This window comes from Typopeltis vanoorti, chromosome 18, assembly GCF_054136105.1.
Source record: "Typopeltis vanoorti isolate ZY-2024b chromosome 18, IOZ_Tvanoo_1.0, whole genome shotgun sequence".
NCBI classification, from domain to species: Eukaryota; Metazoa; Arthropoda; class Arachnida; order Uropygi; family Thelyphonidae; genus Typopeltis; species Typopeltis vanoorti.
Window position 1 is genome coordinate 69,862,740 of NC_143566.1, and position 26,569 is coordinate 69,889,308.

General features: G+C 33.9%; 1 protein-coding gene across 1 annotated transcript in view; it reads left to right on the plus strand.

Annotated features, from left to right (window-relative positions):
* Positions 1-26,569, plus strand: part of LOC150096757 (uncharacterized) — a 131,078-nt gene that overhangs the window by 83,378 nt on the left and 21,131 nt on the right. Inside the window, exons 7-9 of the mRNA XM_090408700.1 lie at positions 4,071-4,328; positions 13,655-13,830; positions 24,768-24,901. Of these exons, the coding sequence (XP_090264826.1) occupies positions 4,071-4,328; positions 13,655-13,830; positions 24,768-24,901 (568 nt within the window). The remainder of the gene's footprint in view (positions 1-4,070; positions 4,329-13,654; positions 13,831-24,767; positions 24,902-26,569) is intronic.

The window sequence follows — 26,569 nt, forward strand, 5'->3', positions numbered from 1 at the left end:
TCACGTATTGTACTATCCCTGGATTCTTTGTAACAAAGTAAATAAACCAGTCCCCTATGAAGCTTATTATACCTGAAAATCGATTTTTTATTGCTCAGAAAATCGGGTCAATTAATAGGAATAATAGGAATATTATTCCTATTAATAGGAATTTCATAGCTTTAGATGCATTGGCAGCAGTTCAGCTAATAAGAAGATTAACTCAGAAAGGCTCTAACCGAATACATTGAGGATCTGGTTTCTTAGTCAAAAAAATAAGGATCCAGTACCAACGGTCATTTCCCAGGTCTTCTCCTTTTGTTAAGTACTTCGCGGTCTACCGGTAGATCGTAACCTGCCGATGTATTACCAACAGATTTAACAACGGTCATTAAAGAAAGATTCTTTATATTATAGGTTTACCTTTAACGAATCAGTAATGGCTTGCTCCAATAATAAGCACATTTTCGAATCTTCTAGTAGAAATAACTTATGATAATCTATGGAGAGAATAAGAATATATTAATATTATTCCTCTAGTTTTCGAATAAGCCTATAAAAGATTTCCATGTGCAAACCGTATCCAACCCTTTTCATTACTATTCAAGTATTCCTAAGTAAAATTCCAAAGCCACCGACGTTTATTCTTATTCTTTCCAGAGTACATGTTATGCATGTTTGAAATGAAGCACAGAGACTAGACAAGACTGTGGTCGTCTAATTCCCAATATGGTTTAGTTGCGCGACGTCCTTATTCTCTCTCCACCATCGTGTCTAGACCGTTAGCCAAATAAGAAACCATTAGCTTTGTAATTTCTATAGGTAGCAACGAATGAAATGTAATCTAATCCAGGGACGGTTCGGTGAGTTCATTTTAGCCAACTGATAGAGCCCAGCGGGACTGGTTTGCCTGGGATTATTATTCAGATTGAGAGAGAGAGAGAGAGAGAGAGAGAGAGAGTATAATAACTTTTCTCTTCTGCGCTACAGACTCTAGTAATCAGGATCACACACACACACACACACACACACACACACACACACACACACACACACACACACACACACACACACACACACACACACACACACACACACACACACACACACACACACACACACACACACACACACACACACACACACACACACACACACACACAGAAACGGTTATTGCACTACAGCTCTCTTCATCTGAAGTCTGTTTCCTTTATAGAATAAATTGGTTATTCAAAACAGATTGCTTGCGCTTCGTTGGACCAATGAGAAAGACTACACAAGCGTATTGAAATAGGCAATATGCTGATTCGGAAATCAGAGCATTACAGGAGATGTTCTCTTGTATTATCTACTTGCTCTTATCAGCTATTTTTCATCTAATAACAGCTCGCTTTTTAGTTCTGGAACCTTTTACCGTTGCTGTTACATGCAATATGTCATCTCTTTGATTTTAATACTTATGATTAGGTGAACGTTTTGACCAAAAGGATAACTTCTTCATGTACAAATTAATATAGGAATTAACAATGTTCTGTTCGTCATGTAAAATTTACATCTTTGTCACAAATATACTGGCTTTCTACGTGTACAAATTATGCATGAAGAGGGCCAAGATATTTGTGACAAAGATGTAAATTTTACATGACGAACAGAACATTGTTAATTCCTATATTAATTTGTACATGAAGAAGGTATCCTTTTGGTCAAAACGTTCACCTAATCATAAGTATTAAAATCAGTATTCTTTGCAATTATTTCGGTACCAGGTATAATTATAAATAAATCAAAAGATTCTGAATTTCAAGCACAAATTATATATATATATAACAAAAAATATCCTTATCATGCCTAAATTATGCATAAGTCAAAAACTCTGGAACAGACTTTTTTTCGTATGCAAATTACCATAAATCAAAAGGTGCTGACCTTCGTGCAAACTGCATATAAATCAAAAGATGTTGATTTTCTTCATGCCAATTATATATTAATTAAAAAGAAAGACTACAAAAAAAGAAGAAAAATATACATTCAAATAAATCAAAAAGTGCTGATCGTCATGAAAAATTACATATATGAGTAAATCAAAATGCTCTGATCTTTTCCATTCAGAAATTATATATATGAACAAATCAAGAAGCGTGTTGATCTTCATGCATCAATTACATATTGGAATAAATGAAAAAGTGCTGATCTTCATGAAAAGTTACATATATGAGTAAATCATAAAAAAAAATACGAAAAATAAAAAAAAACTGTGTTGATATTCATGCATAAATTACATATTCGAATAAATCAAAAAATGCCTGATCTTCATGAAAAATTACACATATGAGTAAATCAAAATGCGCTGATTTTTTTCATTCAGAAATGATATAAACGAACAAATCAAAAGAATCTGACCTTTTTCATTCAAAAATTACATATTCGAATAAATCAAAAAGTGCCTGATCTTCATGAAAAAATTACATATTAATTATATATATGAGTAAATCAAAATGCTCTGATCATTCAGAAATGATATAAATGAACAAATCAAAAAGCGTGTTGATCTTCATGCACAAATTACATATTTGAATAAATCAAAGAATGCTGCTTTATGCATGAAAAAATTATATAATTCGAGTAAATAAACAAACAAACAAAAAAAATTGAAAAAATCAAACCAAAACATAACAACAACATGTGCCTATTATACATCAGTCAACTTGTAATATTATCGAAATTTTATAATAAGCATTACACAATATTATTGAATGATAATCAGGCATAATGCGCTGATTCCCAAGAGCACAAGGTTGTTTCATCGAAAGAGATAACACATTTTTCGACACGCGTTGCTTAGCAATAAAACTTGTCCTAAATAGCAGACAAGGTGGCATAGAGTGCTGTGACACATGTACGTTTGTTCTTTCCCTTCCCCCACTTAATCGGTGTCTTAGTTGTTCTTTTTTTTTTTTTTTATCTTTCTTTTATTTTATTTTTTTTCTGCGTGTGTCTATCTGTTTCTTGTTTTTGGTCCAAATGAAGCTACTAAGAGGATTTAAACTCACGTTCCTCAGCCGCAGACGATATAATTCGGCCAAATGGACGGATGACTACGTGCAAGAAGCACAAATGATACCATCACACGAAAATGATGGTCCAAAGTCGTTTCTTCAGCTGAAAATAAAGCGAAAAGTTCTGAATTTCTATTCGAGTCACGGCTCTATTGTTATCAGAGCCACAACACAGCGTTCGTAATGTGTGAAGTTCCGTTGCGTAAATATATTTTTACCTTATACATTGATCTTCGCAATGTTTGACACCTTCTTTCTCTGTTTTTTTTTTTTTTGTTTTTCCACTGACAAATAGTGTTAGGCTTTTAACCAAACGAGTAATTTCTGGGTATAGGCAATTTATCTGCGCGTGCTAGTACACTCGATGCTATGATTATTCACTTAGTAGACGATGGAATATATCTTATGATATTCAAGATAAGAAAGCGCTCATGAAGGCTGCTGCAGATCTAGTTATAGTATACGTGATGTTACTCCACTAAGAATACAATTCTTCAGTAATACTTGATGCTGGTCCTCCAGTAATAGTAGCAGTGTGATTGTTTATCCAGTATTACAAGCAAATTACCATCTCGCTTCCAATATTGATACGAAATGTTATCCCGATTTGGTTATTTATTTGGAATGTTGGTTAATTTTACCTGCATGATTAAACTACGTAAGGTTTTATCACACTGAAATGAATCAAAGAATTCATTTCAGTTCTTTGTTAGAATTCGCGTGATTTTGTTTCCTTGTTCTTAGTACTCATCAGTAAATTGGCACGCATCTTCCCTCGGGCTCAAACAGCCATTACGACAGTTTGCATAATCGCTATCGGCACACAGAAAAACAACACACAATTTACCTCCTTGTATTCCTCTCCATCATTTGAATACATTATTTGTTATTACTTTTGCCTCTTCTTTTAAACCAAAAATAAGAATAAAAAAAAAATGAAATAAAAAAAAAACTGCCAGAAGCTTCCAGATCTACTTAATAGTCAACAATGTATTTCTTCTTTTTCTTTCTTTCTTTTTTTTTTTTTTTTAATAGAAGCGCGAGGTTTTTGCAACACGAAAGTGATCAAGAAAACCCGGATGATACTCGCTGAGAAAACAGCCGTTGCCGATTCTTTGGACAGCTGCCGGGAGCAGTGCTTCACAAATGAGGACTTCGTCTGCCGTGCCGTGACCTATGACCCCACCACAAAAGCATGCGGCATGAGCCATCACACCAGGAAATCGGCACCGCGGGACACGTTGGTGAGGTCTGATACAAGTGATTTTCTCGAGATTTCCACCTGTTTCCATGGTGAGTAAAACGATTAATAAGTTCTCTCACTTTCCATCTGTCCTTCTTTTGTGTGTGTGTGTGTGTGTGCTCTCGCAATCCTGCCAAAAAATAAATAAAAAATAATCAAAAAGTACTCATGAGTGTTTGTTTAGGAGGTTGGGAGATTGTACAGATAGTAACGAATAAAACAATATTAATAACAATAAAATATTAACAACAACTGACTCGCGCAAAACTTAGAAAACCTGTTTTTGAACCAAATTCCCTATATTGTTGCAAAACCAGTAATCAGCGTTTTTCACGAGAAGCAATAAACAGATGTTATTAAATTGAGATCTATTATCATTAATAAAGTGCTATAATCATTAATATATTCGTTATTAGAATCCTAATTATTAACTAGTTTAGCTGTTAAATGATGTTAATTACGACTTCAAAAAACGGAATATCTTGAATTATTTTTTAATAAAATCAAAATCAGAATAAAATCAAAACTTGAACCTGCCTTAAAGAATAGACGCTTATGTATACCTCAGATCCATTCTTTTACCAAAAATGATTTCTTATTCGGATTTCACTATTTTAATTTTTAGACAATATCGATTAAATGTTCATGCATTTGGTAAGATCAGTGCCGCAACTAGGCAGGTGCATAGGGCCCAGGAAGAAAAAAAAGGTCCAGAAATGGGATATCAAAAAATAATCAGTATTCTATTTTCATTTTCAAATTTTAAATTTCGCCTCCATGGGCCCGATTAGTAACGCACTCAGGATTTAATCTTGGGGTGTGGGGGGGGCGAGTTGAATAGACGATTTGAAAATACACACTGAGCTTCGCATACGACCAATGACTGAGCATCTGCAATGATCGCTAATTCATAAGTAGTATAGAAGACACGACACCGACACCACAGAAATAAAAGAAAATGAATTTTAATTAGGAAAAGATTTTTGGAAATTTTTCTAGTGTTTTTTTCCTTTTTCTTCGGGGGACCAGGGTCCCTTGGCCTCCCCTGTGGATGCCACTGGGGCCAATTCTGTAACATTTTTGGTTAAAGTTAAAAAGTAACCGATCTATTTTCCATCGTATTTGTTTTTTATTTTTATTTTTTTTTCAATAAAAAAAGGGGGGGTATTAAAATTTAATGTTGCACAGGACTCATTGAAAAGTTGGTTACAATATTGGGTAAGATTATTCGTGCTGAAATTCATGACGATATCAAAATAGATGTGGAAAATTACTTGCTTTAGTAATTTCTTTCTAGCTCCGAGATTCCACTGGGACCAATGTGCAAACAGTGTTTTTTTTTTTTTTTCAATCTCATCTAATGTTTTAAAACTTGATTTCATTTAACAACACTTTTAGGATTTAAAAAGAAAATGAAAATGTAAGTGAGAAGTCTTAAGAGGAGTGAACTGTACGCGGGATAAGACACATCCCCTGTTTGTTCTTACGAAAAAATGTTCTTGTAATTATGTTCTTTCCTAAGCACGCATTGTTCCTGGAGACGTGAAATCAACAGAGGTGAAGCATTATGACAATAGAACCATCACGTGATCACTCTTTATGATGTCATCTTGAATTATTTAGATTTGGCTGAAAAATCTCTAAAAATATGTTTTAACCGACATTGACTGTTTGATGAATTGGAAAAGCCTCAATGTCAACACCAAAGAAGTTTTCCATCTTTTTTTTTTTTTTTTGGAAGGAACGATCTAGGAGCAAATCTCCATAAGGATGAGAAAAATACTTCCAGCCTCTAAGAGAGAAAGAGGGAGAGAGAGTTAACTGGTCTAAGAAGTAGCAACCACGATGATATAAAATTGACAAACACAGGGCACAAAAACATTATTGATTTGAATGAGTGCGTTGTAATTCTGCACAATCGATTCCACTCAACTTTAACACATTATGCGAATCTTCCCACGTGATAATGTAAACCTATTATCAGAGATTGTCAAATGAAGCAAAATTCACTCGTCATGAAAACAGCAGTAATTATCCCTTAACTCACATAATTTTCCTTCTTAAATACCAAAAAAGCATATATAATAAAATGCGATATTTAATGAATATTTTTTCATAAATTTTTATAGAATCAACCAGCTTATAAATTTTTACAAATAAATACATAAATAAATCCCACTGGAACACTTAAAGAATCCAGGGTCTAATTATACGACGTGTATAACCAGACAGACACATCTGCTTTCGTTCTATAAAAATGTTCAACTCCGGGATTCGGACCCATAAAAATTAACCGAGATTTGATTTTTTTTCGATTTGTTTTGCATATATTCTTGGATTTCAGTTCTGACTGCAAGATATTGTGGCAGACAGACGGACGGAAACATTCTTTTTAATATAAGATATTATTTAGCGACCTGTTGAAAACACTGAACCAAAGGTAACATTAATTATTAAAGTGTAATTCATTACAAATGCGGAAATTCATTACTTTTAAAGCACGAGTTAACACACCAGTAAATACCTACACGTGCGTTCTATGTGTATCAGAAAATTCGAAGAATAAAAATATTGTTTTGCTTCCATGTCATTTGCATATAAATTACAGTTTTCACGTTATGAGAACATCAAAGTACTAGTCACAATGCACAACACCCCTATTCCTAGGCGCGACTGCAAAATAAGGAATTTGATAGGATGGTAGAAATTTGATATTTAATTACAATATGTAATTACGTACGGCCATGTTTTCTAATCAAAAGTTAAAGACTCGTAATTTATATGCAAACAAGCTTCACGTACTCTGTGATTTACTCCATTTAATTGCTGATAGGGATAAAGGCAATCCTTCTCATTTCCTGACAGCTATTTTTTTTTTTTTTTAAACTGCCGTCGTGTACAACGCAAGCAGGCATTCCCCGCGGTAGCAACCCTTTACTTAATCGTGATCATCTACATGAGATTCACATCTTAACTTGCACTTCACGAGCTGTTCCCTTTCTGTAAGGTCGCATGAACACTGCCGTGTTGTGTTCAAGATGCGTAATTATTATCCATATGAAGCCGATGCTTATCTGCTAGCCGACAGTAAGAAAAATAAAATAAGCACGAACAATTTTCTGTGTGTGTGTGTGTATGTATGTATGTGCGCGCGTGCTTGAAATTTTTGTTAAATATTTCGTGGAATATATTCATAGAATATTTCAGTGTTGATTTCAGCGTGATCTGTTTATGATGGCAGTTTCAGGATTTTGTCGTTGTTAATTTCAGCATGAAGTTGCTTACGAAGAAGAGCTGTTGTTAATCTCAGAGCGAACTGCTGATCAAGAAGATTGTTGTTAATTTTAGGATGATTTGCTTATGAAGAAAATTGTTGTTAATTTCAGTATAACGCTGATGAAGAAAGTCGTTAATTTCAGGATGATTTTCTTCTGAAGAAAAAAAAAACACGAAGCTCTTAATTTCCTGATGAATTTGCTGATAAAGAAGAATGCTAATCCATTTAATTTCAGGATAAAATTGTTCATGGAGAGAAGATTAATGTTGTTAACTTGAGGATAAGCTTGCTGATGAATAAAAAGGTTGATGATAATTCCGGAAAGAATGAATTTTCCTTTTTTTTTTTTTTTTTTTGAGCTACAGTACATTATTATCGCGTATGGGTTAATAAGAGAAGATTTTAGGATCATGACGGACGAACATCTCTCTCTTTCTCTCTCTCTCTCTCTCTCTCTCTCTCTCTCTCTCTCTCTCTCTCTCTCTCTATATATATATATATATATATATATATATATATATATATTATAATATATATTATATAATATATATTTATTATATATTATATATAATAAAACTCATAAAAGATTTTAGGATCATTTTATTATATATTATAAAAATTCGTTTTCTTACTGATGCATGTATTCAGAGATTATAGTATAGAAAGAATCGAACCAACTATGGGGAATTATAGCTTGAATTCAAATGAATTATTACGCAAACAACTTTAAACTGTTCATGGACAAAATATTATGCACCTTCAGATGAAGAAATTGCTGATTTTTTTTTCTCTAAATTTTTTTTTCTTGGAAAGAGGATGCTTAGCTTTATACTACTGTAACTACGGAGTTCAAATAAGGCACCTGAATGAGAAGAAAATAAATAATAATATTATTTTCATTCCTCATATCCATAAACTAAAAACCGATGACGTAATTGTTTAATACCATTTCTTCATATTGAGTCAGCCAATGACTAAACGCGAGAGAGAGAGAGAGAGAGAGAGAGGGGGAATTGGTCTAAGCTAATCTTTTATGCTGTCCACTTTGTGAGAAAATTCAGTAAGCATTTGCAGACTTCGTTGTAATAAACGAAGATCGAACCATAACTTTAACACAAAGTGACGTGTTCAAGATTTCTGAAAGCGGGTTCGGATCGATACCAAAGTTTAATGCCTAAGAATCACCGAGAAGATTTCCTACACCCCCCCCCCTTATCTCTATGGTAACTGTAGACATGATTTCAGACATAGGAGACAGGAAGACACCATCTGAATACATCCTTTAAAAGGCTTGCCGCCGCTTCTAAAAGAGTAGGGAAAAGGTCATCGCCCACTGTTGCCATTGAACGAAAGCTCTGGCACACTCATTCCTCACCGACCTGTCCAAAAGTTACAAAAGGTTACGACAGCGTTCTTATGACGGATTGGCACCCAGTTATCCGAGGAAGTTCAAGGACCGGAGACGAAAGGGAAAAATCTTATTTTTGCGTAGGTGGCGTGGTGTGTGCTGGCAAGCGATTGTATCTTATATTTATTACCTGGCAAGGCGGAACTCTTAGGGCTTGGTCGTGAGTAAACAATTTGTATCTATGTCCGCCACACTTGTGCCCTGTCTTCCCCCCCTGACCAAAGAAAAATCCCCTTTCTTTGAAAGAAAGAGCGCAAATTTTTGGTCATATTCGTGACTATTTATTTCACGAGAAATTAAAACCCCCCTTTTTGTGCCGAAGAACCTTTAGATGCATTCAATTTTGTATCAATTAACCTTTAACCTTAAGATATCTATTTGACGCACGCTAATTATATCCTTTGCCCTTAGATACATCTTTTGAGTTTAACAAGCTCGTTTTTTTTTTTACGAATATCGGTGTTAGCCTTTTGACACATACTTGCGTAACTGTAGATTATCAGTTAGCCTTCAGATCCATGCGATTTTCTTCTGATTATCATTCGTGTAGATACATTATTATATCCAATTTATCTTTTAGATTCCTTTTTATTGCAATATAAATTGCATTTATATGTATTCTATCAATATAAATATTTATATTATACCATAATTCATGTAATATTGTATATTTAAGACTGATTATCCGTTAGTTTTGTTTTATTTGATTACATCAGACTTCGAATATGTTGAGATATGCGATATCTTTCATTTGTGGTTCACATCTATCAAAAAAAAAAAAAAAAAGGTGATTATTTTCTGTTGCTTATCTTAGTTTAATTGTATGTTTATTCACTGAATAATCACTTTTGGATGCAATAATTTTAATACATCATTATTATTATTATTATTATTATTATTATTATTATTATTATTATTATTATTATTATTAAGAGAGATCCCCAAAGGGTCAGGAACTCATCGAACGAGGCCACGTACTACAAGCACCAGCTATCATACTTATTCTTGAATTCATTCACGCTGCTTGCACTCACAACATCCAGCAATCCCTTCCAATCAAGCACTATCCTATGAGAGAAAAATCCAGCCCTAACCCTCTTCATGACGGCATTCATGCTCAACTTCCATGGATGCCCTCGAGTCCTTTCCTCACCCTCCATAAAATGAAAAACTCCATCAACTGAAATCCTGTATGACCCTTTCAGAAGTTTGTAAGTCTCAATCATATCACCCCCGTCTTTCTCCTGTTTGCTAGTGTCTGCATTTAACAAATTCTCAATCTGTCTTCATAATCACTATTCCACAATCCTGATATCATTTTAACGCTCTCCTTTGTACGCTCTCCAATATATCAGAATCACAATGGAAACCAGGAGACCAGACCTGCGCACAATAGTCCAAGTGCGGTCTTATCGAGGCCTTGTAAAGAGGCAAAATGACATCCTTACATGTCAAGGTTAGTGTCAGCATTGCAGTTATTCTCATTTTTGACATTCGACTTACGAGTAGAACTATAGTGCCATGCAGGCTTTCGTAACCATGTCCGACGAATTAGGGTGATTAATACTTATTCCCAGAGCCTCATATGTGTGTATAATGCGTGTGTTCTTTTGGCCAGTTTGCTTGTTTGTATATACAAAGTTAGTCCCTAATTTATTACGTACATCTATTTAATAAACAGAGAATAAGAACCACTTTACCCTTTAAAAACTGTAATGATTCCTCAGTGAATTCACTCATTGAGGTTTTGAATGCGTTCCACAAAGGATAATAGCCATGCGATCTGGATTGTGTTCCTCAACTGTCTCAGAGTATGGGGGGAATCTGTAATGAACACCTCCTTCATCCCACTGATATTAAATTGGGTTGAGATCGAACTACTGAGTTAGCATTTAATCTATTACCCCGTCACATGGCTCCTTATTTTTATTGCTGTCACTAAATTTATCCTTGCCGTCAGTAGGGACGGCCCCAACGAGGAGAATTCATCACACCGAACAACATTTCTCTACCCATCAATTATTTAATTTTGTATTTGTTTGTCCACTTTATTCGCGTCATGTTATTAGCTGAGAGTAGTGAAACTTGGTGAAGTATGCGCATAAAAACCGCCTTGATACACCCTGTTGGTAAACCCTAGATACACGAATATCCAAGAAAAACTGTAGTTTCGTAATATTTGCGTCAGTCCATCAAGCGCCAACTATCACACCACGCTCAAAGCCATTAACGTTGTGACAGTGATATTTACAAGCACTCACACATACAGTTCCTCTATGGCTGCCTACTGACTTCATATAGCCTAGAACTTTATCGTCTAACGAAACAATTCTCCAATAAATCACCCACCTAGTATATTTGACGTTGAATAAAAATCTCTGTGAGATTATCCGGGTTTTATCATCTCTAAAGGATCTTTGCTGTTCAATCCATACTAATATAAGCTCACGTATTCGGCATATTTAGAGTTATCTCCTTCTTTTATGTCAGTTCAAAGTTTCCTGCAGACTTTCACTTGTTCGCCATTAGCGAAAAACCAGTGCGCTCATACGTAACAATAGAGGGTCGCATTGCTATTGTTCAGTGCAGGAGATCAACTTAATGTTACCAGAAGGAGAATCGATCACACAAAGAAGTATGGAACTCTGAAAGAGTAAAGAAAAATGCCACAATTGTAGAAGAAAAAGGCAAACTAATTCTGTCATCTATTCACCATGACGGTATTGTGAGTATGAAGATACGATTCTTGCTATCATCCAATAGTGAGAAAAAAAAGGGGTTGAAAGTATTCTTATCACTTTTCTTTTAAAGCGTAGATGATATCAGTAGAGTTAAGTGACAGCACCTTTCTTTTGACTTTACAATTGTCATTAATCAGTTAGTGTTCTCCGACTCTTCCTTCCGGCCAGACATTCCCCAAAGTTGGAGGGAGTCAAACTCGCTAGTGGCAGCAATTGATTGCTAGCAATACTTATAGGTTTTCTTTCTTCTTTTCTTCCCCTCCTTCTCATCTCTCTCTGCGTCTCTTTCTCTTGTTGAACATGATCAATAACGACATTGCGGACCCTTAAAAAGTGGATAAAATGAGAGAAGAGAGCCCTATAAGAAGGCAATGTTTAGTTTTGTCCTACTAAATGCTATTTTATACACCAATTGGAATTATCGAATTGAATTTGAAAATAAAAATAATCGTTACTATAGTAACGTCTTGGACACGTGTACTATTGTTGAGTTTCTTATAGTTAATGACATATGATATGTACATGTTTTTTGTTGATTGATATTTTTCTAATTTTCAGGAAATATACAATTACGTAAAATCTTATTTTAAATGTAAAACTACATTGTAAACTAATACTTGGTTTCAGTTATATATATATACACCCAGATCTTTGCGACCAAAAGGTCGGAAAGACCTGGGTTCGATTCCCGTCGGTGAAGTGAGGAATCTTTATCTGGTCTCTTTCGACTAAAGGTGAGTTAGCTGGTCTCATAAGGAAGTAGGGAGGTTTTTCACCGGGAAATTCGGGTTTACGTACCACAGAACAGGCAAACCGCGAATACACACACACACAGATTACAGTCAGGAATATTTAAGACCCAGTGATAGGTTTGATTCGTCAGCTCGCCGATCCCGAGGCCGGATAAGAAGGGGGGGGGGAGATGGTACCGTACCCCCCCGTAAAAGGTGCTCATGGCCGTTATATCATCGTACGAAATAAAAACATTCACAACTTTTCCGCACATCCTCGTGTATATATACGAGTATAAATAAATATAAAATAGAAATAAATACATAAAAATAAATATAAAAGTTGTGATTTTACTTATTTCGTACGATGATACAACGGCTATGATCCCCCCCCCCCCTCCGTCTTTTCATGCTGCCTGGGAATCGGCATAGCTGACAAACGAAGTCTATGGTGGGTCTTAAGTATTCCTGACTGTAATCTGTGTGTGTGTGTGTGTGTGTGTGTGTGCCAGAACTTTTCAACCCCGTATGTCAATTACAATAAGATAGGCTGTATTAGCCACTAGGATTATGTTTACGCTGTGAGAATGCTACATGAAGGAAGAATGATGATGGACCTGAGGAGGGAGAGAGAGAGAGAGTGAGTGAACAATGGTGAAAGACCGTCATTCTCGACATGCACGCTTAATGGAAAATGTAAAAGGAGTCATGTTACCCTTGAAAACAAGTAAATGAAGCCTGCGAGAAAGGCTAATGTTCTGTACACCTACGGTTCAACTTTCTCGAGTAGAATGCACATAAAGGATGTTGTGGTTCACAAATTCAACAAAAACAAAAGACGAAACGATCTTTCTTAGTAATTAAATATCATGCCTTCACTACAATTACTTGAGAAGAATGTAAGTGTATGGATCTCTACCCACCCTGCTCTTTCATCCGCCCCCCCCCCCTTACCTGGAGACGGAGTTTTCATGACAAGATAGTTAATGAGGAGTAAACATTGTTCGCCTCTGTAATGAGTTACCTTCGCGTGGCAATTAGTCGTTACTATAGTAACGTCTTTGGCACGTGTACCATTGTTGAGTTGAGTTTGTTATAGTTACTGACTTATGAAATGGACATTTTTATTTTTGTTTTTGTTTTTCTGGAAATATACAATTACGTAATACTAGTTTATTTTAAATGGGAAACTACATTGTAAACTCATCTTTTGTTTCAGTTTCTGTGGAATGTGAATCGCAAATGATGCTGGCTACCGTGCAGACGAATGCTCTTTTTAAAGGAAAAGTTTATGCGAAAGGACGACCTATGACCTGCAGCGTGGATGTCACCAACAGTCTAGAATTTACCTTGCCCATTCCTCTGACAGGCTCCGAATGCGGAACAGTAACAGAGGTTGTATTATAAAGTATCTAAAAAAAATGTTTTTGGTACAAACTATATTGTAGATGTTCCAAAGTTATCCATGTCGCCAATATTTCTTTTAGAAACAGAAAAATGAAAACAAAAAGCTTCCAAACAGTACAGAGTTTCCAGAATCCTTCGGTCGTTTAGGGATGATAAAATCGGAGACTGAAATACAATGAGTTTTGCGAAAATGAAGTAACTACTTATCGTGGTGTGTGTGTGTGTGCGTAAGCGTGCACAACACCATTGTTCACTAGGTTCGTAGTTTCCGGTTATCTTAATCCTTCAAATTCTCGCCCCTCACCATTCTTATTTCTCTTTGGCATCTAGCACTTGATCGCTCTATCTGTTTGTTCTCCCACTATCGCCTTTCAATTTGTTGGATTGATTTCACGTCGTGTTTCAGTACAGTTTGATCTCGCTGTCACCTTTTATCACCTCAACGATTGGAATCTTTGTAGTGTCTTGAGACTTCTCTGTAAGTCTCTCATTTATCTTAATTATCTCTCTATCTGCCAGCACTCTGCTTGTACAGGAGTCGAGAAGGAGAATGTGTGGACTTCATTTTGTCCCTTCTCAATTTCTCTTCGTATATTGCACATTCTTTTTTGCAACTGTATGAACAACACGTAGCTCATCCCTCGAGTCATTTGAAGCACGACAGGTGCGTTTGTGGTCAATAGTAGAATTATTTAACAGAGTGGTTCTTCACACGAATACATCAAAACTGTTTTGCTGCCAGAAACTATCACTATGGGTAAGTGCCAATAGTGTCTATTGAAGATGATCACTTACAAAGATCAAAATAGAAATTTTTATGTGACAATATGTTATATTCTTAAATGCTTTTAGAATGTTAATGGTTTCATGTGTTTTAACGATTTTGTTTCCCAATTAGCAGCAAAAGTTTTTATTCTAAGTAATAATCAAAATTTTATCAAAATCAAAGGTACAATAATCAAAATTTTGTTTAATCTGAGAATAAAAATTGAAATTTGATTCTTCTAAGAACAGTAAACCAAATTTTGTTTATCCTAAGTTTATTTTCATCAAACGTTTATCTATCCTAAGAGTAACAAACAAAATTTTGCTTAATCTGAGACAAATAATTGATTCTTCTAAGAAAAGTAAACAAATTGTTTATCTTAAGAATATTAAATAAACTTTTATTTAGCCTAAGAGTAATAATTGGCTCTTCGATGAAGAGTAAATCAAATTTTGATTATCCTCGAAATGACAAACAAAATTTTGTTTACCTTAAAAGTATAATAATAAAAATTTGTTTACCTTAAGAATGTTTACCTTATCAAAATTAGTTTCATAATAAACAAAAGAATAATGAACAAAATTTTTTTATCCTAAGTTATCCTAAGAGTAATAAACAGAATTTTGCTTATCCTAAGAATAATAATCAAAATTTCATTTAATCTGTGAATAAAAATTGAAATTTGTTTCTTCAAAATTAAACCAAATTTTAATTTTCTTAAGTATATCGTAAGTTTATTTTCATCAAAATTTTGTCTATCCTAAGAGTAATAAACTAAATTTTGCTTGATCTGAGAAAAATAATTGATTCTTCTAAGAAAACGAAACAAATTGTTTATCCTAGGATAAACTTTTATTTAGCCTAAGAGTAAAAATTATTTCTTCTATGAAGAGTAAATGAAATTTCGATTATCCTCGAAATGACAAACAAAATTTTATTTATCTGGAAAGTATAATAATCAAAATTTGTTTACCCTAAGAATAAAATTGGTTTCTTTTTAAGAATAATAAACAAAATTTTGTTTATCCTAAGAGTAATAATAGAATTTTGTTTATCTTAAAAATAATAGACAAACAATTATCTTAAGAATAAGAAAAAAATTGTTTATTCTAAGAATGAATACGAAAATTTTGTTTACCCAAAAAATAAGAAAAAAAAACGAAAAATTTTCTTTAATCCCATAACCTAAAAAATTTTTCCGGTTCTTATAAAAAAAATACTTATTCGAAGAATGGAGTAAGTTTTGCTTGTCTTAAGAATAGAATAAAAAATGTTTATTTTAAGAATACATGCCAAATATTTATCTTTACTTGGCGACATTCAACCAAATTTTTTTTGTCCTATCCTAATATTTATTCCTATTCTTATAAAAAAAAAGTTGTGATCATCTAAAGCCGGCTTGTCCAACCCGCGTCCCGCGGGCCACATGCGACCCAGGACGGCTATGAATGCGGCCCAACAAAAAATTGTAAACTTACAAACTTTATGAGATTGTGACTAAAAAATACCATTAATAATACTATAAATACAATTTTAACACGCTATTAATTTATAAGCAATGAACTTTTGAATTTAACACGTTCTTTAGAAATGAGAGATTCATAAAATCATTCTCAAATAATTGTATTTATTCAAAATTGCCGCCCATGCGAGTAGTTACTTCTCGACATAATAAATGGTGCGCTAGCGCTCTTGCTTCCTACTTTTACCACGCAATTGATGTCTCTCTATGTGCGCCATGGGTACGCTGGTAGCTTTCATTTATTGTAAAAGCTTTCAATGTGCAATTGTAAACAGTCGCGTTGACACCGTAGAAAGGTGCAGACGTTACGTGTGTTTGTGGCGATTTGGCGAGTAATTTTTTTAGTAGTCAAAATTTGGCGATTTGATGATTATTAAACCTTGCTTTCTAATTTTCAATCTATTTTTTTTTTTAAATTCCAGCATGGCTTCCATGGCGTCTCAAAAGAAAACCGAACCAAAAAAAAAAAAAAGAAAAATTATAGAAGAAGTAAGATTGTTCAACGAAAACTGGACAGACGACTACTTTTTGTCGAGGCAAATACTAAGGCAATCTGCTTAATTTGTAGGGAATTTGTGCCAGTTTTCAAAGACTACAATTTGAAAAGACATTACACGCAAAAACATGCTGCGAAACTTAGTGCGTATCAAGGAATTTGTCGTAAAGGCAAAATAGCGGAACTGAAAAAAAGTCTATCATCTCAACAAAGTTTTTCTAAAAAAATAACAACTGAAACGGATTCTATTGTAAAAGCTAATTATGTGGTTGCAAACCTGATAGCAAAAAAAATTAAAACCATATGCCGATGGTGAGTTTATTAAGCAATGTATGGAAAGCGTGGCAGATATAATTTGCCCTGATAAAAAAGGGAATTTTTCTAAAATCAGTTTGTCTCATCAGACTATAGCCAGGCGAATTTATGAAATAGGAAAATCTATCGAAAAAAGGTTTGGAGAGTAGAGCTGCTAATTTTAAATTTTATGCTTTGGCGATAGACGAAAGTACTGATGCTACTAATACAGCTCAATTGGCAATTTTTATCAGAGGTATTGATGACGAATATAATATCACCGAAGAAATGGCTTCTTTATTGCCATTAAAAGACACAACTAAATCAAGAGATTTATACGAAGCAGTGAAAAATACGTTAAAGTGATTTTCTTTGTCCATTGCGCGCATATATGGTATAGCTACTGATGGTGCCCCGGCGATGATAAATTTTGATAAATTTGCCCTGGTAAAAGAGATGGACTTGTAAAACTAATAGAAGACGATGCAATTACCTCCCAAAATGTACGTATGATGAAATATCACTGCATAGTACACCAAGAAAATTTATGCGCAAAAGCTTCAAAGATGGATAACGTCATGCAGATTGTCATCAAGTCTGTAAATTTCATAAGGGCCAAGGAATGGAATCATCGCCAATTCCAGGAATTTCTTAAATTTATGGATGCTGACTATTGGGAACATCATTTACTTTTCGGAAGTAAGATGGTTAAGTCGAGGTAAAATGTTGAAAAGATTTTATGATTTGCGAAATGGAATCAAGTCGTTTATGGAATCAAAAACAAAATTTATGCCAAAACTTGACGATGAAAACTGGCTCACAGATTTGGCATTTTTAGTAGACTTGACTGCTCATTTAAACGAGTTAAACATGCGTCTTCAAGGTGAAAACCAACTGATCAATACAATGTTTCAAACTATAAGAGCGTTCGAATTGAAACTGAAACTATGGCAATCTCAAATTAAGGCAAACAATTTTATGCATTTCGACACGTTGGCTAAACACGGTCCTGTGAACAACGAAAAATATGCAGCCTTGCTTTTCGATTTGATACAGGAATTTGAGAACAGGTTTCAAGATTTCCGGGAAAAATCATAAATCTTTTGGTATATTTGAGACTCCATTTTCAGTCGACATAAACATTTTACCTTCCAAGTTTCAAATGGAATGCATAGAGCAACAATCTGACATTCAACTTAAAGAAAAATTTGATCATGTCTCTTTACTGGACTTCTATAAGCTATATCTTCCCATAGAAAAATATTCCTCGCTTCACAATCATGCCTTATTCATGTCATCGCTATTTGAAAGCACCTACATTTGTGAGCAGCTATTTTCAAGGATGAAGCACACGAAGAATAAAACTAGAACCAAAATATCTGATGAGCACCTTGAGAACTCACTGAGAATTGCAACCACTTCCATCGAACCAAATATCGAAGCATTAGTGTCTCAAAAACAATGTCAAACATCTCACTAATTCATGTTGCTGTCTTGTCTTTTACTTTTATAATAAAAAATTCATGAATTAATGAAGTTTAAATTACTTAAATATGTTAACTATACATTCTACGTTTGTTTTGCTCATCAGCTATCGTTAGTGTATTTTATGTGTGGCCCAAAACAACTCGTCTTCTTCCAATGTGGCCCAGGGAAGCTAAAAGGTGGGACACCCCTGATCTTAAGAATATGAATAAAATATTTGGCTATTCTAAGAATACGAATCAATTTTTTTTTTATCTTAACAATACGAATCAAATTTTTGCATAGGCAAAAATTATAAAATGTTTTTCATAAGCATGGTGATAAATCTATTCAGTTTAAGGGCGATAAAAATGTTTTTAAGGAGAATTAAAAGATTGGTTATTATAAGGATGAGAAACAAAAAAGTGTACGTCCTGAGAAGAATGAGAGAGAAAATTTTTCCCTCATAAAAATTGGACTTTTGTTTATAATTGTATTAATTTCTATTTCTGAAATTTTTTTATTTATATTTTATTTACTTTTCCAATATGATTCAACTTTTCCTTTACTTTCATTTTTTTTTTTGTTTTCTGTACACGACCTTCTTGTTTCTTTAATATCTCTATTAGCAATGCTAGTTTGAACGAACGTGCTTCGAAATGAGTTAAAAGAACACGAATTACCCAAAGTAATTGTGGCAATTTAATAACAGTGGTTATCTCGATATCGGAGGGGCAGCAATCATTGGATAGCCACACACACACACACACATGATAATCGAAAGTATTTTTTTTTCGTAATGAGCAGCCGTTATTTGATTTGCCCTATCTTCTCTGTCATCCACGATTCGTGTTATCGACAAGGACAAAAATCACGAAAGTAATTTGAAACGCCATTTTTTTTCGAACCACATCCAACAAGATGCTTGCATTACGTTTCGCTTCCAATAATCCTTTTATCTAATGTGTTTGTTTTTCTCAAGCCCCCACTTATTTTCTTGATGGTAAATTTAAGCAGAAACATCATACCCCAAACGAATTCAATCACCTTCCTCTAACTCCAGAAACGTATTAGTTGGAAAAGATAATTCTCTAGGGTTTCGTGATTGCCTGTGATTTTCACGTGGGAAATGGAAATCGAATATTTTAATGGTCGAAAACATTGTCACCGACTATTTCTTTTTTTTTTAATCAATAATCATTCTCCATCTTTATGCTTAATTTTTTTTTGTATTCCCTTTTGTTATCTGTGTGCGTTTGAGTGAGCGGAATTAGCGAAATATCGCAATTTATCAATCAAAAATAGCCACAAATTTAAGAATGTAAATTTATCAAAATGAATTGAATAATTACCACTCAAATTTTGACATTTTTTTTAAAAAAAATGTTAATCGTAAGTTTCTAAAATTTTGTCTGGGATGCGCACGCACATTGTTGATATCATGCAGAATTTTAAAATCTGGGTTTATTGTTGCCATGAAATGGATTTATTAATGTTGATTGCAGAAACATTACCTAGGCAACGAAAGCATAAAAATAAAAACAAAAACGCTAACTGGTGAAATATATCACGAGCAACATCATGAAAAGAGAAATAAAAAAAAAAAAACTATCGCTAACTAGTGAAACATTTCAATTCATTCTCATTCAACTAAGTAACATATGAATACTGCATTTAGAAATGAACAGCTATAGAGGAGAATCAAGACATGATTCCAATCAACAAATAACTGTGAAAGAATTTCTTAGACCTCTAGTTAAACTAATTTCATTGTCTCAACCAATTTGGTAATGCGTTTGAGTTCGTTATAATATTTGAGTTCGCCATTCAAAATATTTAAGACTCATCCAGAGTACAACCAAAGCAATAATGCACTATCATCTTCTTCTACGTTCATCAACAAGTCCTTAAGCGCATCCTTGGATATCCAGAACTGTTATCCCGGATAGGATCGTTAGCCTTATGCCTAAAGTAGACTTCATAAATTGCTTGGGTTCTTCTGTTTGCCTATAGGTGGGATGAGAAAACGCGAGTTGCCAACAGAAATCACATTTAAACTTCGTAGGAGAACCGATCAACTCATCTTCGCTTGAATATCTAAAGTGTTTTCACGTCTTAGACGGGATTTGAACCCAGATCTTTCCAATCGATGGTCATCGACGAACCCGACTGAGTTACGGAGGATTCAAGAGGGAATTATAGTTTTTCGTATGCTGGATCGCTTCGACCTGAGGACTTGAGCCAAATCGATCTAATGATCTCATTGTGTATGAACTCGTATGGGACAGTTACATCACTATGACAATGCACACACTACACAGAGTTAAAACAAACATTGGGCAAAAATGGGAAGTATTAAACCTCCACCATACATTCTAGATCCCAACCGTGTGACTTTCATATCACATAGTTATTTTTTTATGACACTTTTCGATAATATGGGAACTCTACTTGGGAGACCAGCAATGTCACTTTAGACCTCAAGGACACAGGATGGTAATATGGCGATTTCACAAATATTTCATAGCCTATGGATAGACATCGAAGTAGGGATGCTATCCACTAGACTACTCCGACTGGTAGGCTGATAACTTGTCGAACTCCTTACAATTCATGTAAACATTTTATGACAAGTTCTTATTGAAAACACACTCATTCAAATTCTCTCTCTGGCCATTTCTAATTTCTCACTATTTCTCTCTCTCTCTCGCCTGTTTTGCACGAGAAGTCAGGCTAAGAATCACGAGCCACTCACCGCAGTGAAATTAAGAAGAGTTTAATGGTCAAAAAGTTTCTAATACAGAGATTAGTGGGCATGTAATGGAGTGTCATTGGTTCTCTTTCGTTACCCCTTTTGTATGAAGTTTGCTAAACGATTTGAAAATGAATGATTTAGTTAACATTCCAGACATAATTACAAGTCTGTAAAATTAATGACTGCCCAGGAGATCCCCCCCCCCTCGCTCCACTAGCCGCACATTACTGTCTAATGTACTGCTAATGGCCACTCATTTGGAAGGTATTGTTTAAGCCCCATGACTCTAAGGTGAAGTGTGATAGAGGGAAAACTTTGCGAATGTTTCAGTTTTAATTACAGCCAGCATTAAAATTTCAAGGCGGTGGTTAATTTATGGGTGTTTTTAACAGCCCCGCTGAATAATTAGAGTCGACCCCCACGTCTTAACACAGAAAAGTCATCTCGAAAGATCGTTAAGTTTAAGTCAGATGGTGTTAACGCACAACCACACAAGAAAAGGGATTTATGTGGGTATAGAAAGGTAAGATTGCCGTCAAACATCTTTACCTTAATGATCATGTATGTCCTTATTCAGATAAATTACACATATGCATCTGGTAGGAAAAGGTTAAGTTTATGAAAAATGTTTCCGAAACATAATATTCATTTTATTGTGCTGCTAAGATCGCAGTGGTATAACCACTTCTTTTTCCAGTTGTTACCGAAATTACTCAACAATGTGTGCTTCAAACAAGCAATAGTACAGAACTGACAATAGCATAACAATAAGATCCTGAACAGAACAATGTATGCTATTGAAAACGACGTAACAAGATCAGTTGTTGAAAACAACATAATATTAGTCTCAATCGAACAATGTGTTGTTGAAAACGACATAACAATATTAGACTCAATTGAAAACAACATAACAATATTAGCTTCAATCGAACAATTGTTGAAAACAACATAACAATATTAGCCTCATTCGAACAGTATATGTACTGTTGAAAACGACATAACAATATGAAAAATCAGCCGACCAATGAGAAGTCATTTCCAACTTCCTAATAATAATATATGAAATCAAAACGAACGATTCTCATCAGAAGAATGATAAACAATTTTCCTGCTTGTAAAAATATGAGTCTCGGTTGACATAATATTGTTACAATCTTATCGCTTAGGTACTTTTCTGTCAGAAATAAATTCTTTACTACATTTCTTCCCTAAATGGCAGTGATGTGTGTTTACCTAAAACTCTTATAAAAATTTTAGTTATTCAAACTACGTACAAATTTTACGATCACCTGTCTTTATAAATCACTCATAGAAATGTATGTAGAAAGGGATGAGTTATTATAGAAAGGGATGGGTGCTATTATTCAAGGTAACTGCCTGGTCAGTTGTTAAATTCTTCGCACTTGACCTGCGTTTCGCTTCGCCAGTAATGGTAGCCATGGGATTATGTGTTGGTAAACTTCTGATATTGATCTTTTGAAGTTTCGCATCTTTTCCCAGAGGATCACTTCATCTGGGAGACTTGCATACAAATCTACGATTCCTTCTCTTATTCTACATTTATCATTGAACAACTAGAGTCAAGATTCCAACATACACTCATTAAGTATTTAAAACTCTGTTCATCTTCAAAGTGGAAACGATGTCACCTATATGTGTGGATAATTCTCCGTGACTGTCATTTAGTCAGTTCATTTCCTCTTTCAAACGAATTATTTAATTAAGAATTTAAATCCTATTCTATTCAATATTTCAAAAGAATTCTTAGGAGGAGAATTTGAATGTTCAATTAAGCAATTCGATTGTTTTAATAATGAAAAGAATTTTTACTAAATAGAAAGACAAATATTCAATTAGTCGGAAAAATGTGGAGCCATTTATTAATGACACTTCGGTATTTTTCAACAATAGAGGCTGTGGTATATTTTATCTTTGTTGCTATAACATTAACAATGACCTGTTTTCTTTTTACACACCAGAGTGCGCGATCATAACAACAATTGTCAATTACTAGAATAATGTTACCATGACGACCACGAAACCTACATAGTTAGATCAGACGCTGCACAATGCAACATGCAGATTCTAAACATTATGAAACAGTAAATAATCAAAATTTTGATAATTTACTTTTTTTTTGGTATGAATAATATTTTTTTTTTATAAGCTTGAAATTGACTTTCTTCTCAAATAGCAAGGTTGACAGATTTATGGCTAAAAAGTATGGTAATAATTGCTATGCAAATATAAGGGCTCAGATGATAGTATACAAACATGACTTTTACCTCGTATCCTACAGTATACGGAAAGGTCGATTCGCTGTGTAACCTCGAACAATCCTCTTGCATACAAGAACAGAATAACATGAAAGCCTCCACAGGATCTCGGAGTATTCGTCCGAGTAGAAAATTATTTGGGCGCAGCTCTAATCGCTGTAATCCTCGTAAATAAACCGCCATTGTGAACACTTTCATGTTATTTATCTTGAGAATATTTACCTGATGCTATTGGAACAACACCCAGTGTAGAAGAGGTATGATTAGGGGCGGTAACGTATTGCTTTGGGTCAGAGGACGTTCGATAAATGTGGGAAGCACTCAAATCATTTTCTTCGTCATTCTTTCTCTAGTCTATCTCTTCATCTTTTTCCTGTAGCTAAACACATTATTATAGAAGTGATCTAAGTAGAAAAAAACACTCTTAAGACAAAATGTTTTCTTATCTACTTTTTGGAGAAAGGCCAAACGGCTTTAATTAGTTTGTAGTGTAACGGAATATGTTCTTTTTTTTTTTCTGTACCATCTAATGGCCTCTTCTTACCAGATACTATAACGCAATTAATTAGTTTTTAAACTCTAGTGATCTAATGATTATAGCGCCTGCTTTCCGACACCAGAGTGATGGTTTAGTTAGCGGATAATGGCGAAGCGGAAGTTTCTTTAATAGGATAAAGGCAATTTTCATCGCAAGATAGATTTCTTATAGTCTAGAATTGCCTGACAACGTACTAAAAATATCGATGAATCGCTAAATATTTAAAAAAAAATGATGATTTTATTAAAAATTATATGACATTTGAAAAAATATACCTTATTAAATAAGAAACATTTTTAAAAATAAAAGAATTATAAGTATAACTACTATAAAATGAATACACCTATTTCAAAATATAATAAATTAAATATAAGAATTAACAATTGTAAAAATAGTAAATATAGTAAAGATATGGTTCTTGTTTTTTCTTGTATTGCTTATGGAGTTGTTAACTCCAACGCTAAATGGTCCAGGGTGGGAAGAAGAGTTCAAAAACCAAATTAACATTCGGTGTTGCATTGCTGTGACTTCTCCCTCTGTGGATTCGATTTTCTGGAAAGCCTAACTGACCGTGCAGTCCAGAGACACGTGACCAACTTGTGAGAAATCACAAAAATCTCAGTGAAATTCCCAATTTCTCCTACGCCTTGAGGTATTTAACTTGGCCAACCATCCCTGGTCTATATCCCCTACGGTAACTATGCTTCATTAGCGTCAAGACTTGATACGAATGGCGATAGCGCCGTTGTATCGTAAAAGACACCCCTACGTGGTATACTCTCCACTCTAATTTTATGCTTTCTTTCTTTCTCAGGAAGAAGGCAAATTCTCAAACGTGCTTGTCATCCAGAGCAACGACCATGTCGTCACCGCCATGGATAAAGCTATAGGAGTCCACTGTTCCTACGACATTGGCAATAAAACCGAAGAGACGGAGCTGAACATCACGTAAGTTGCTTTAATCCCCAGATAATTAGACACTCATCTCACATTCGGGAGACAGGGACTTAGTGTGTGTAAGAAATTAAGGCGGATATGCTTGTTTCTTCATTTTTCAATTATCTGGTATTTGTTTTGATCCGTGTAGTTGAATATTTGAAAGTTATTGTCTGCTAGGAGAAAAGTGAATTTGATTAAATTTAGTTTCTTAGTTAATATCAACAATTTTCATCGATCAAAGTAGGAGATTAGGAAAGAAAAAACTCGATCACAATAAAGTTCATATCCGTGAAGTTGAAGCGAAATTGTTATGTATCAATCTTACGCTTTCTTCTACACAATTAATATCAAGGAATGTTATATAAAAAAATAAAAAGTGTATTTACAATCCTTCTGCTAATTAAATAACTGGAATAAATAAATAAAAGTTTTAGTTCTATTTTAAAAAGTATATAATTTACATATATAAAGTATATAAAATTTTATAAAATCTTTAATATATATTTTATAAAAATAAAACTTTTATATTTTTATATCTGTCATTTATAATAAATGACAAATATATTAATACCCATTTTTTTCAAATAGAGCCTCTGTACCGGTAGAACTCCGATATATCTATTTCTTTTTATTTATCCCCCCCCCCAAAAAAAAAAACACCCTTTTCCATTAGAGCTGAAAATTATCTAAAAACGTATATATTTTCTAATTCTTTACCACTCTTTTATCATGTATCGGTAAACAGCGTTCTTATTTATAGAATACAGTACCGTGATTGGATTTTAAACTAAGCTGTTTCTAGGCAATTACAGATGGTAGAAAAGAATTCGGATAAAACTATTCATATTCAAAATCTGTCTGACACGCAGAAATTGCTTATTTCAGAGATAAACATCCTAAGTACATTTATTGATTTTTTTTTAATCGAAATTACAGTTTGAGTACGGATACAGCGCACTCTATTGTGGACATTTAAATTACTGATATCAACAAGAACATTATTGTTTTCTTTCACTTATGTAAAGCAAGAAAATGATTACAAATGATAAATACCAACTTCATTGGACATATGTCAAAAATAAATGAATATTGTTTACAACAGGTTTCGCCTTAATCGATTTATCATTGGAACTTATTATCGTTAATATTTTCTTTTAGATTATCTTATCTTTTTTTAGACTGGTATTTATTGACCGGACACCAGAATATAATCTTTATGCTTATAGTCTATTTATTTCACACTAAAGAGAGATTGAGAGAGAGTAAAAAAAAAAAAGAATTAATTATTCAGTGTGATTTAGCCGGAAGGTAACAAATGCATTTTTTTTCTCTTCTTTAGGAGAAAATTAATTTGAGCACATCCGCACACCAGCGAAGAGTTACCAGAGAAGGTTTTCTTGCAAACGGATAACGATACAACAAGAAGAATTCACCTCATTAAAATAGCTTGAACAATGTTTGAGCTTATTAATTTTTACGGGAAAAAGAATCACAATTACCAAAAAAAAAAAGTTTTCATTGGTTGCATCTTCTAACCAAGAATAGTCGGAAAACAAAAAAAACAACCTCTTGACTTAGTTTCCCATCAAAGATCGCTTTTTTACCTTAAGGAGAAAAAAAATGATATTTAACAAAGAATTTTCTTAAGAAAAATGTTTAATCAGAAGCTAAAGAAAT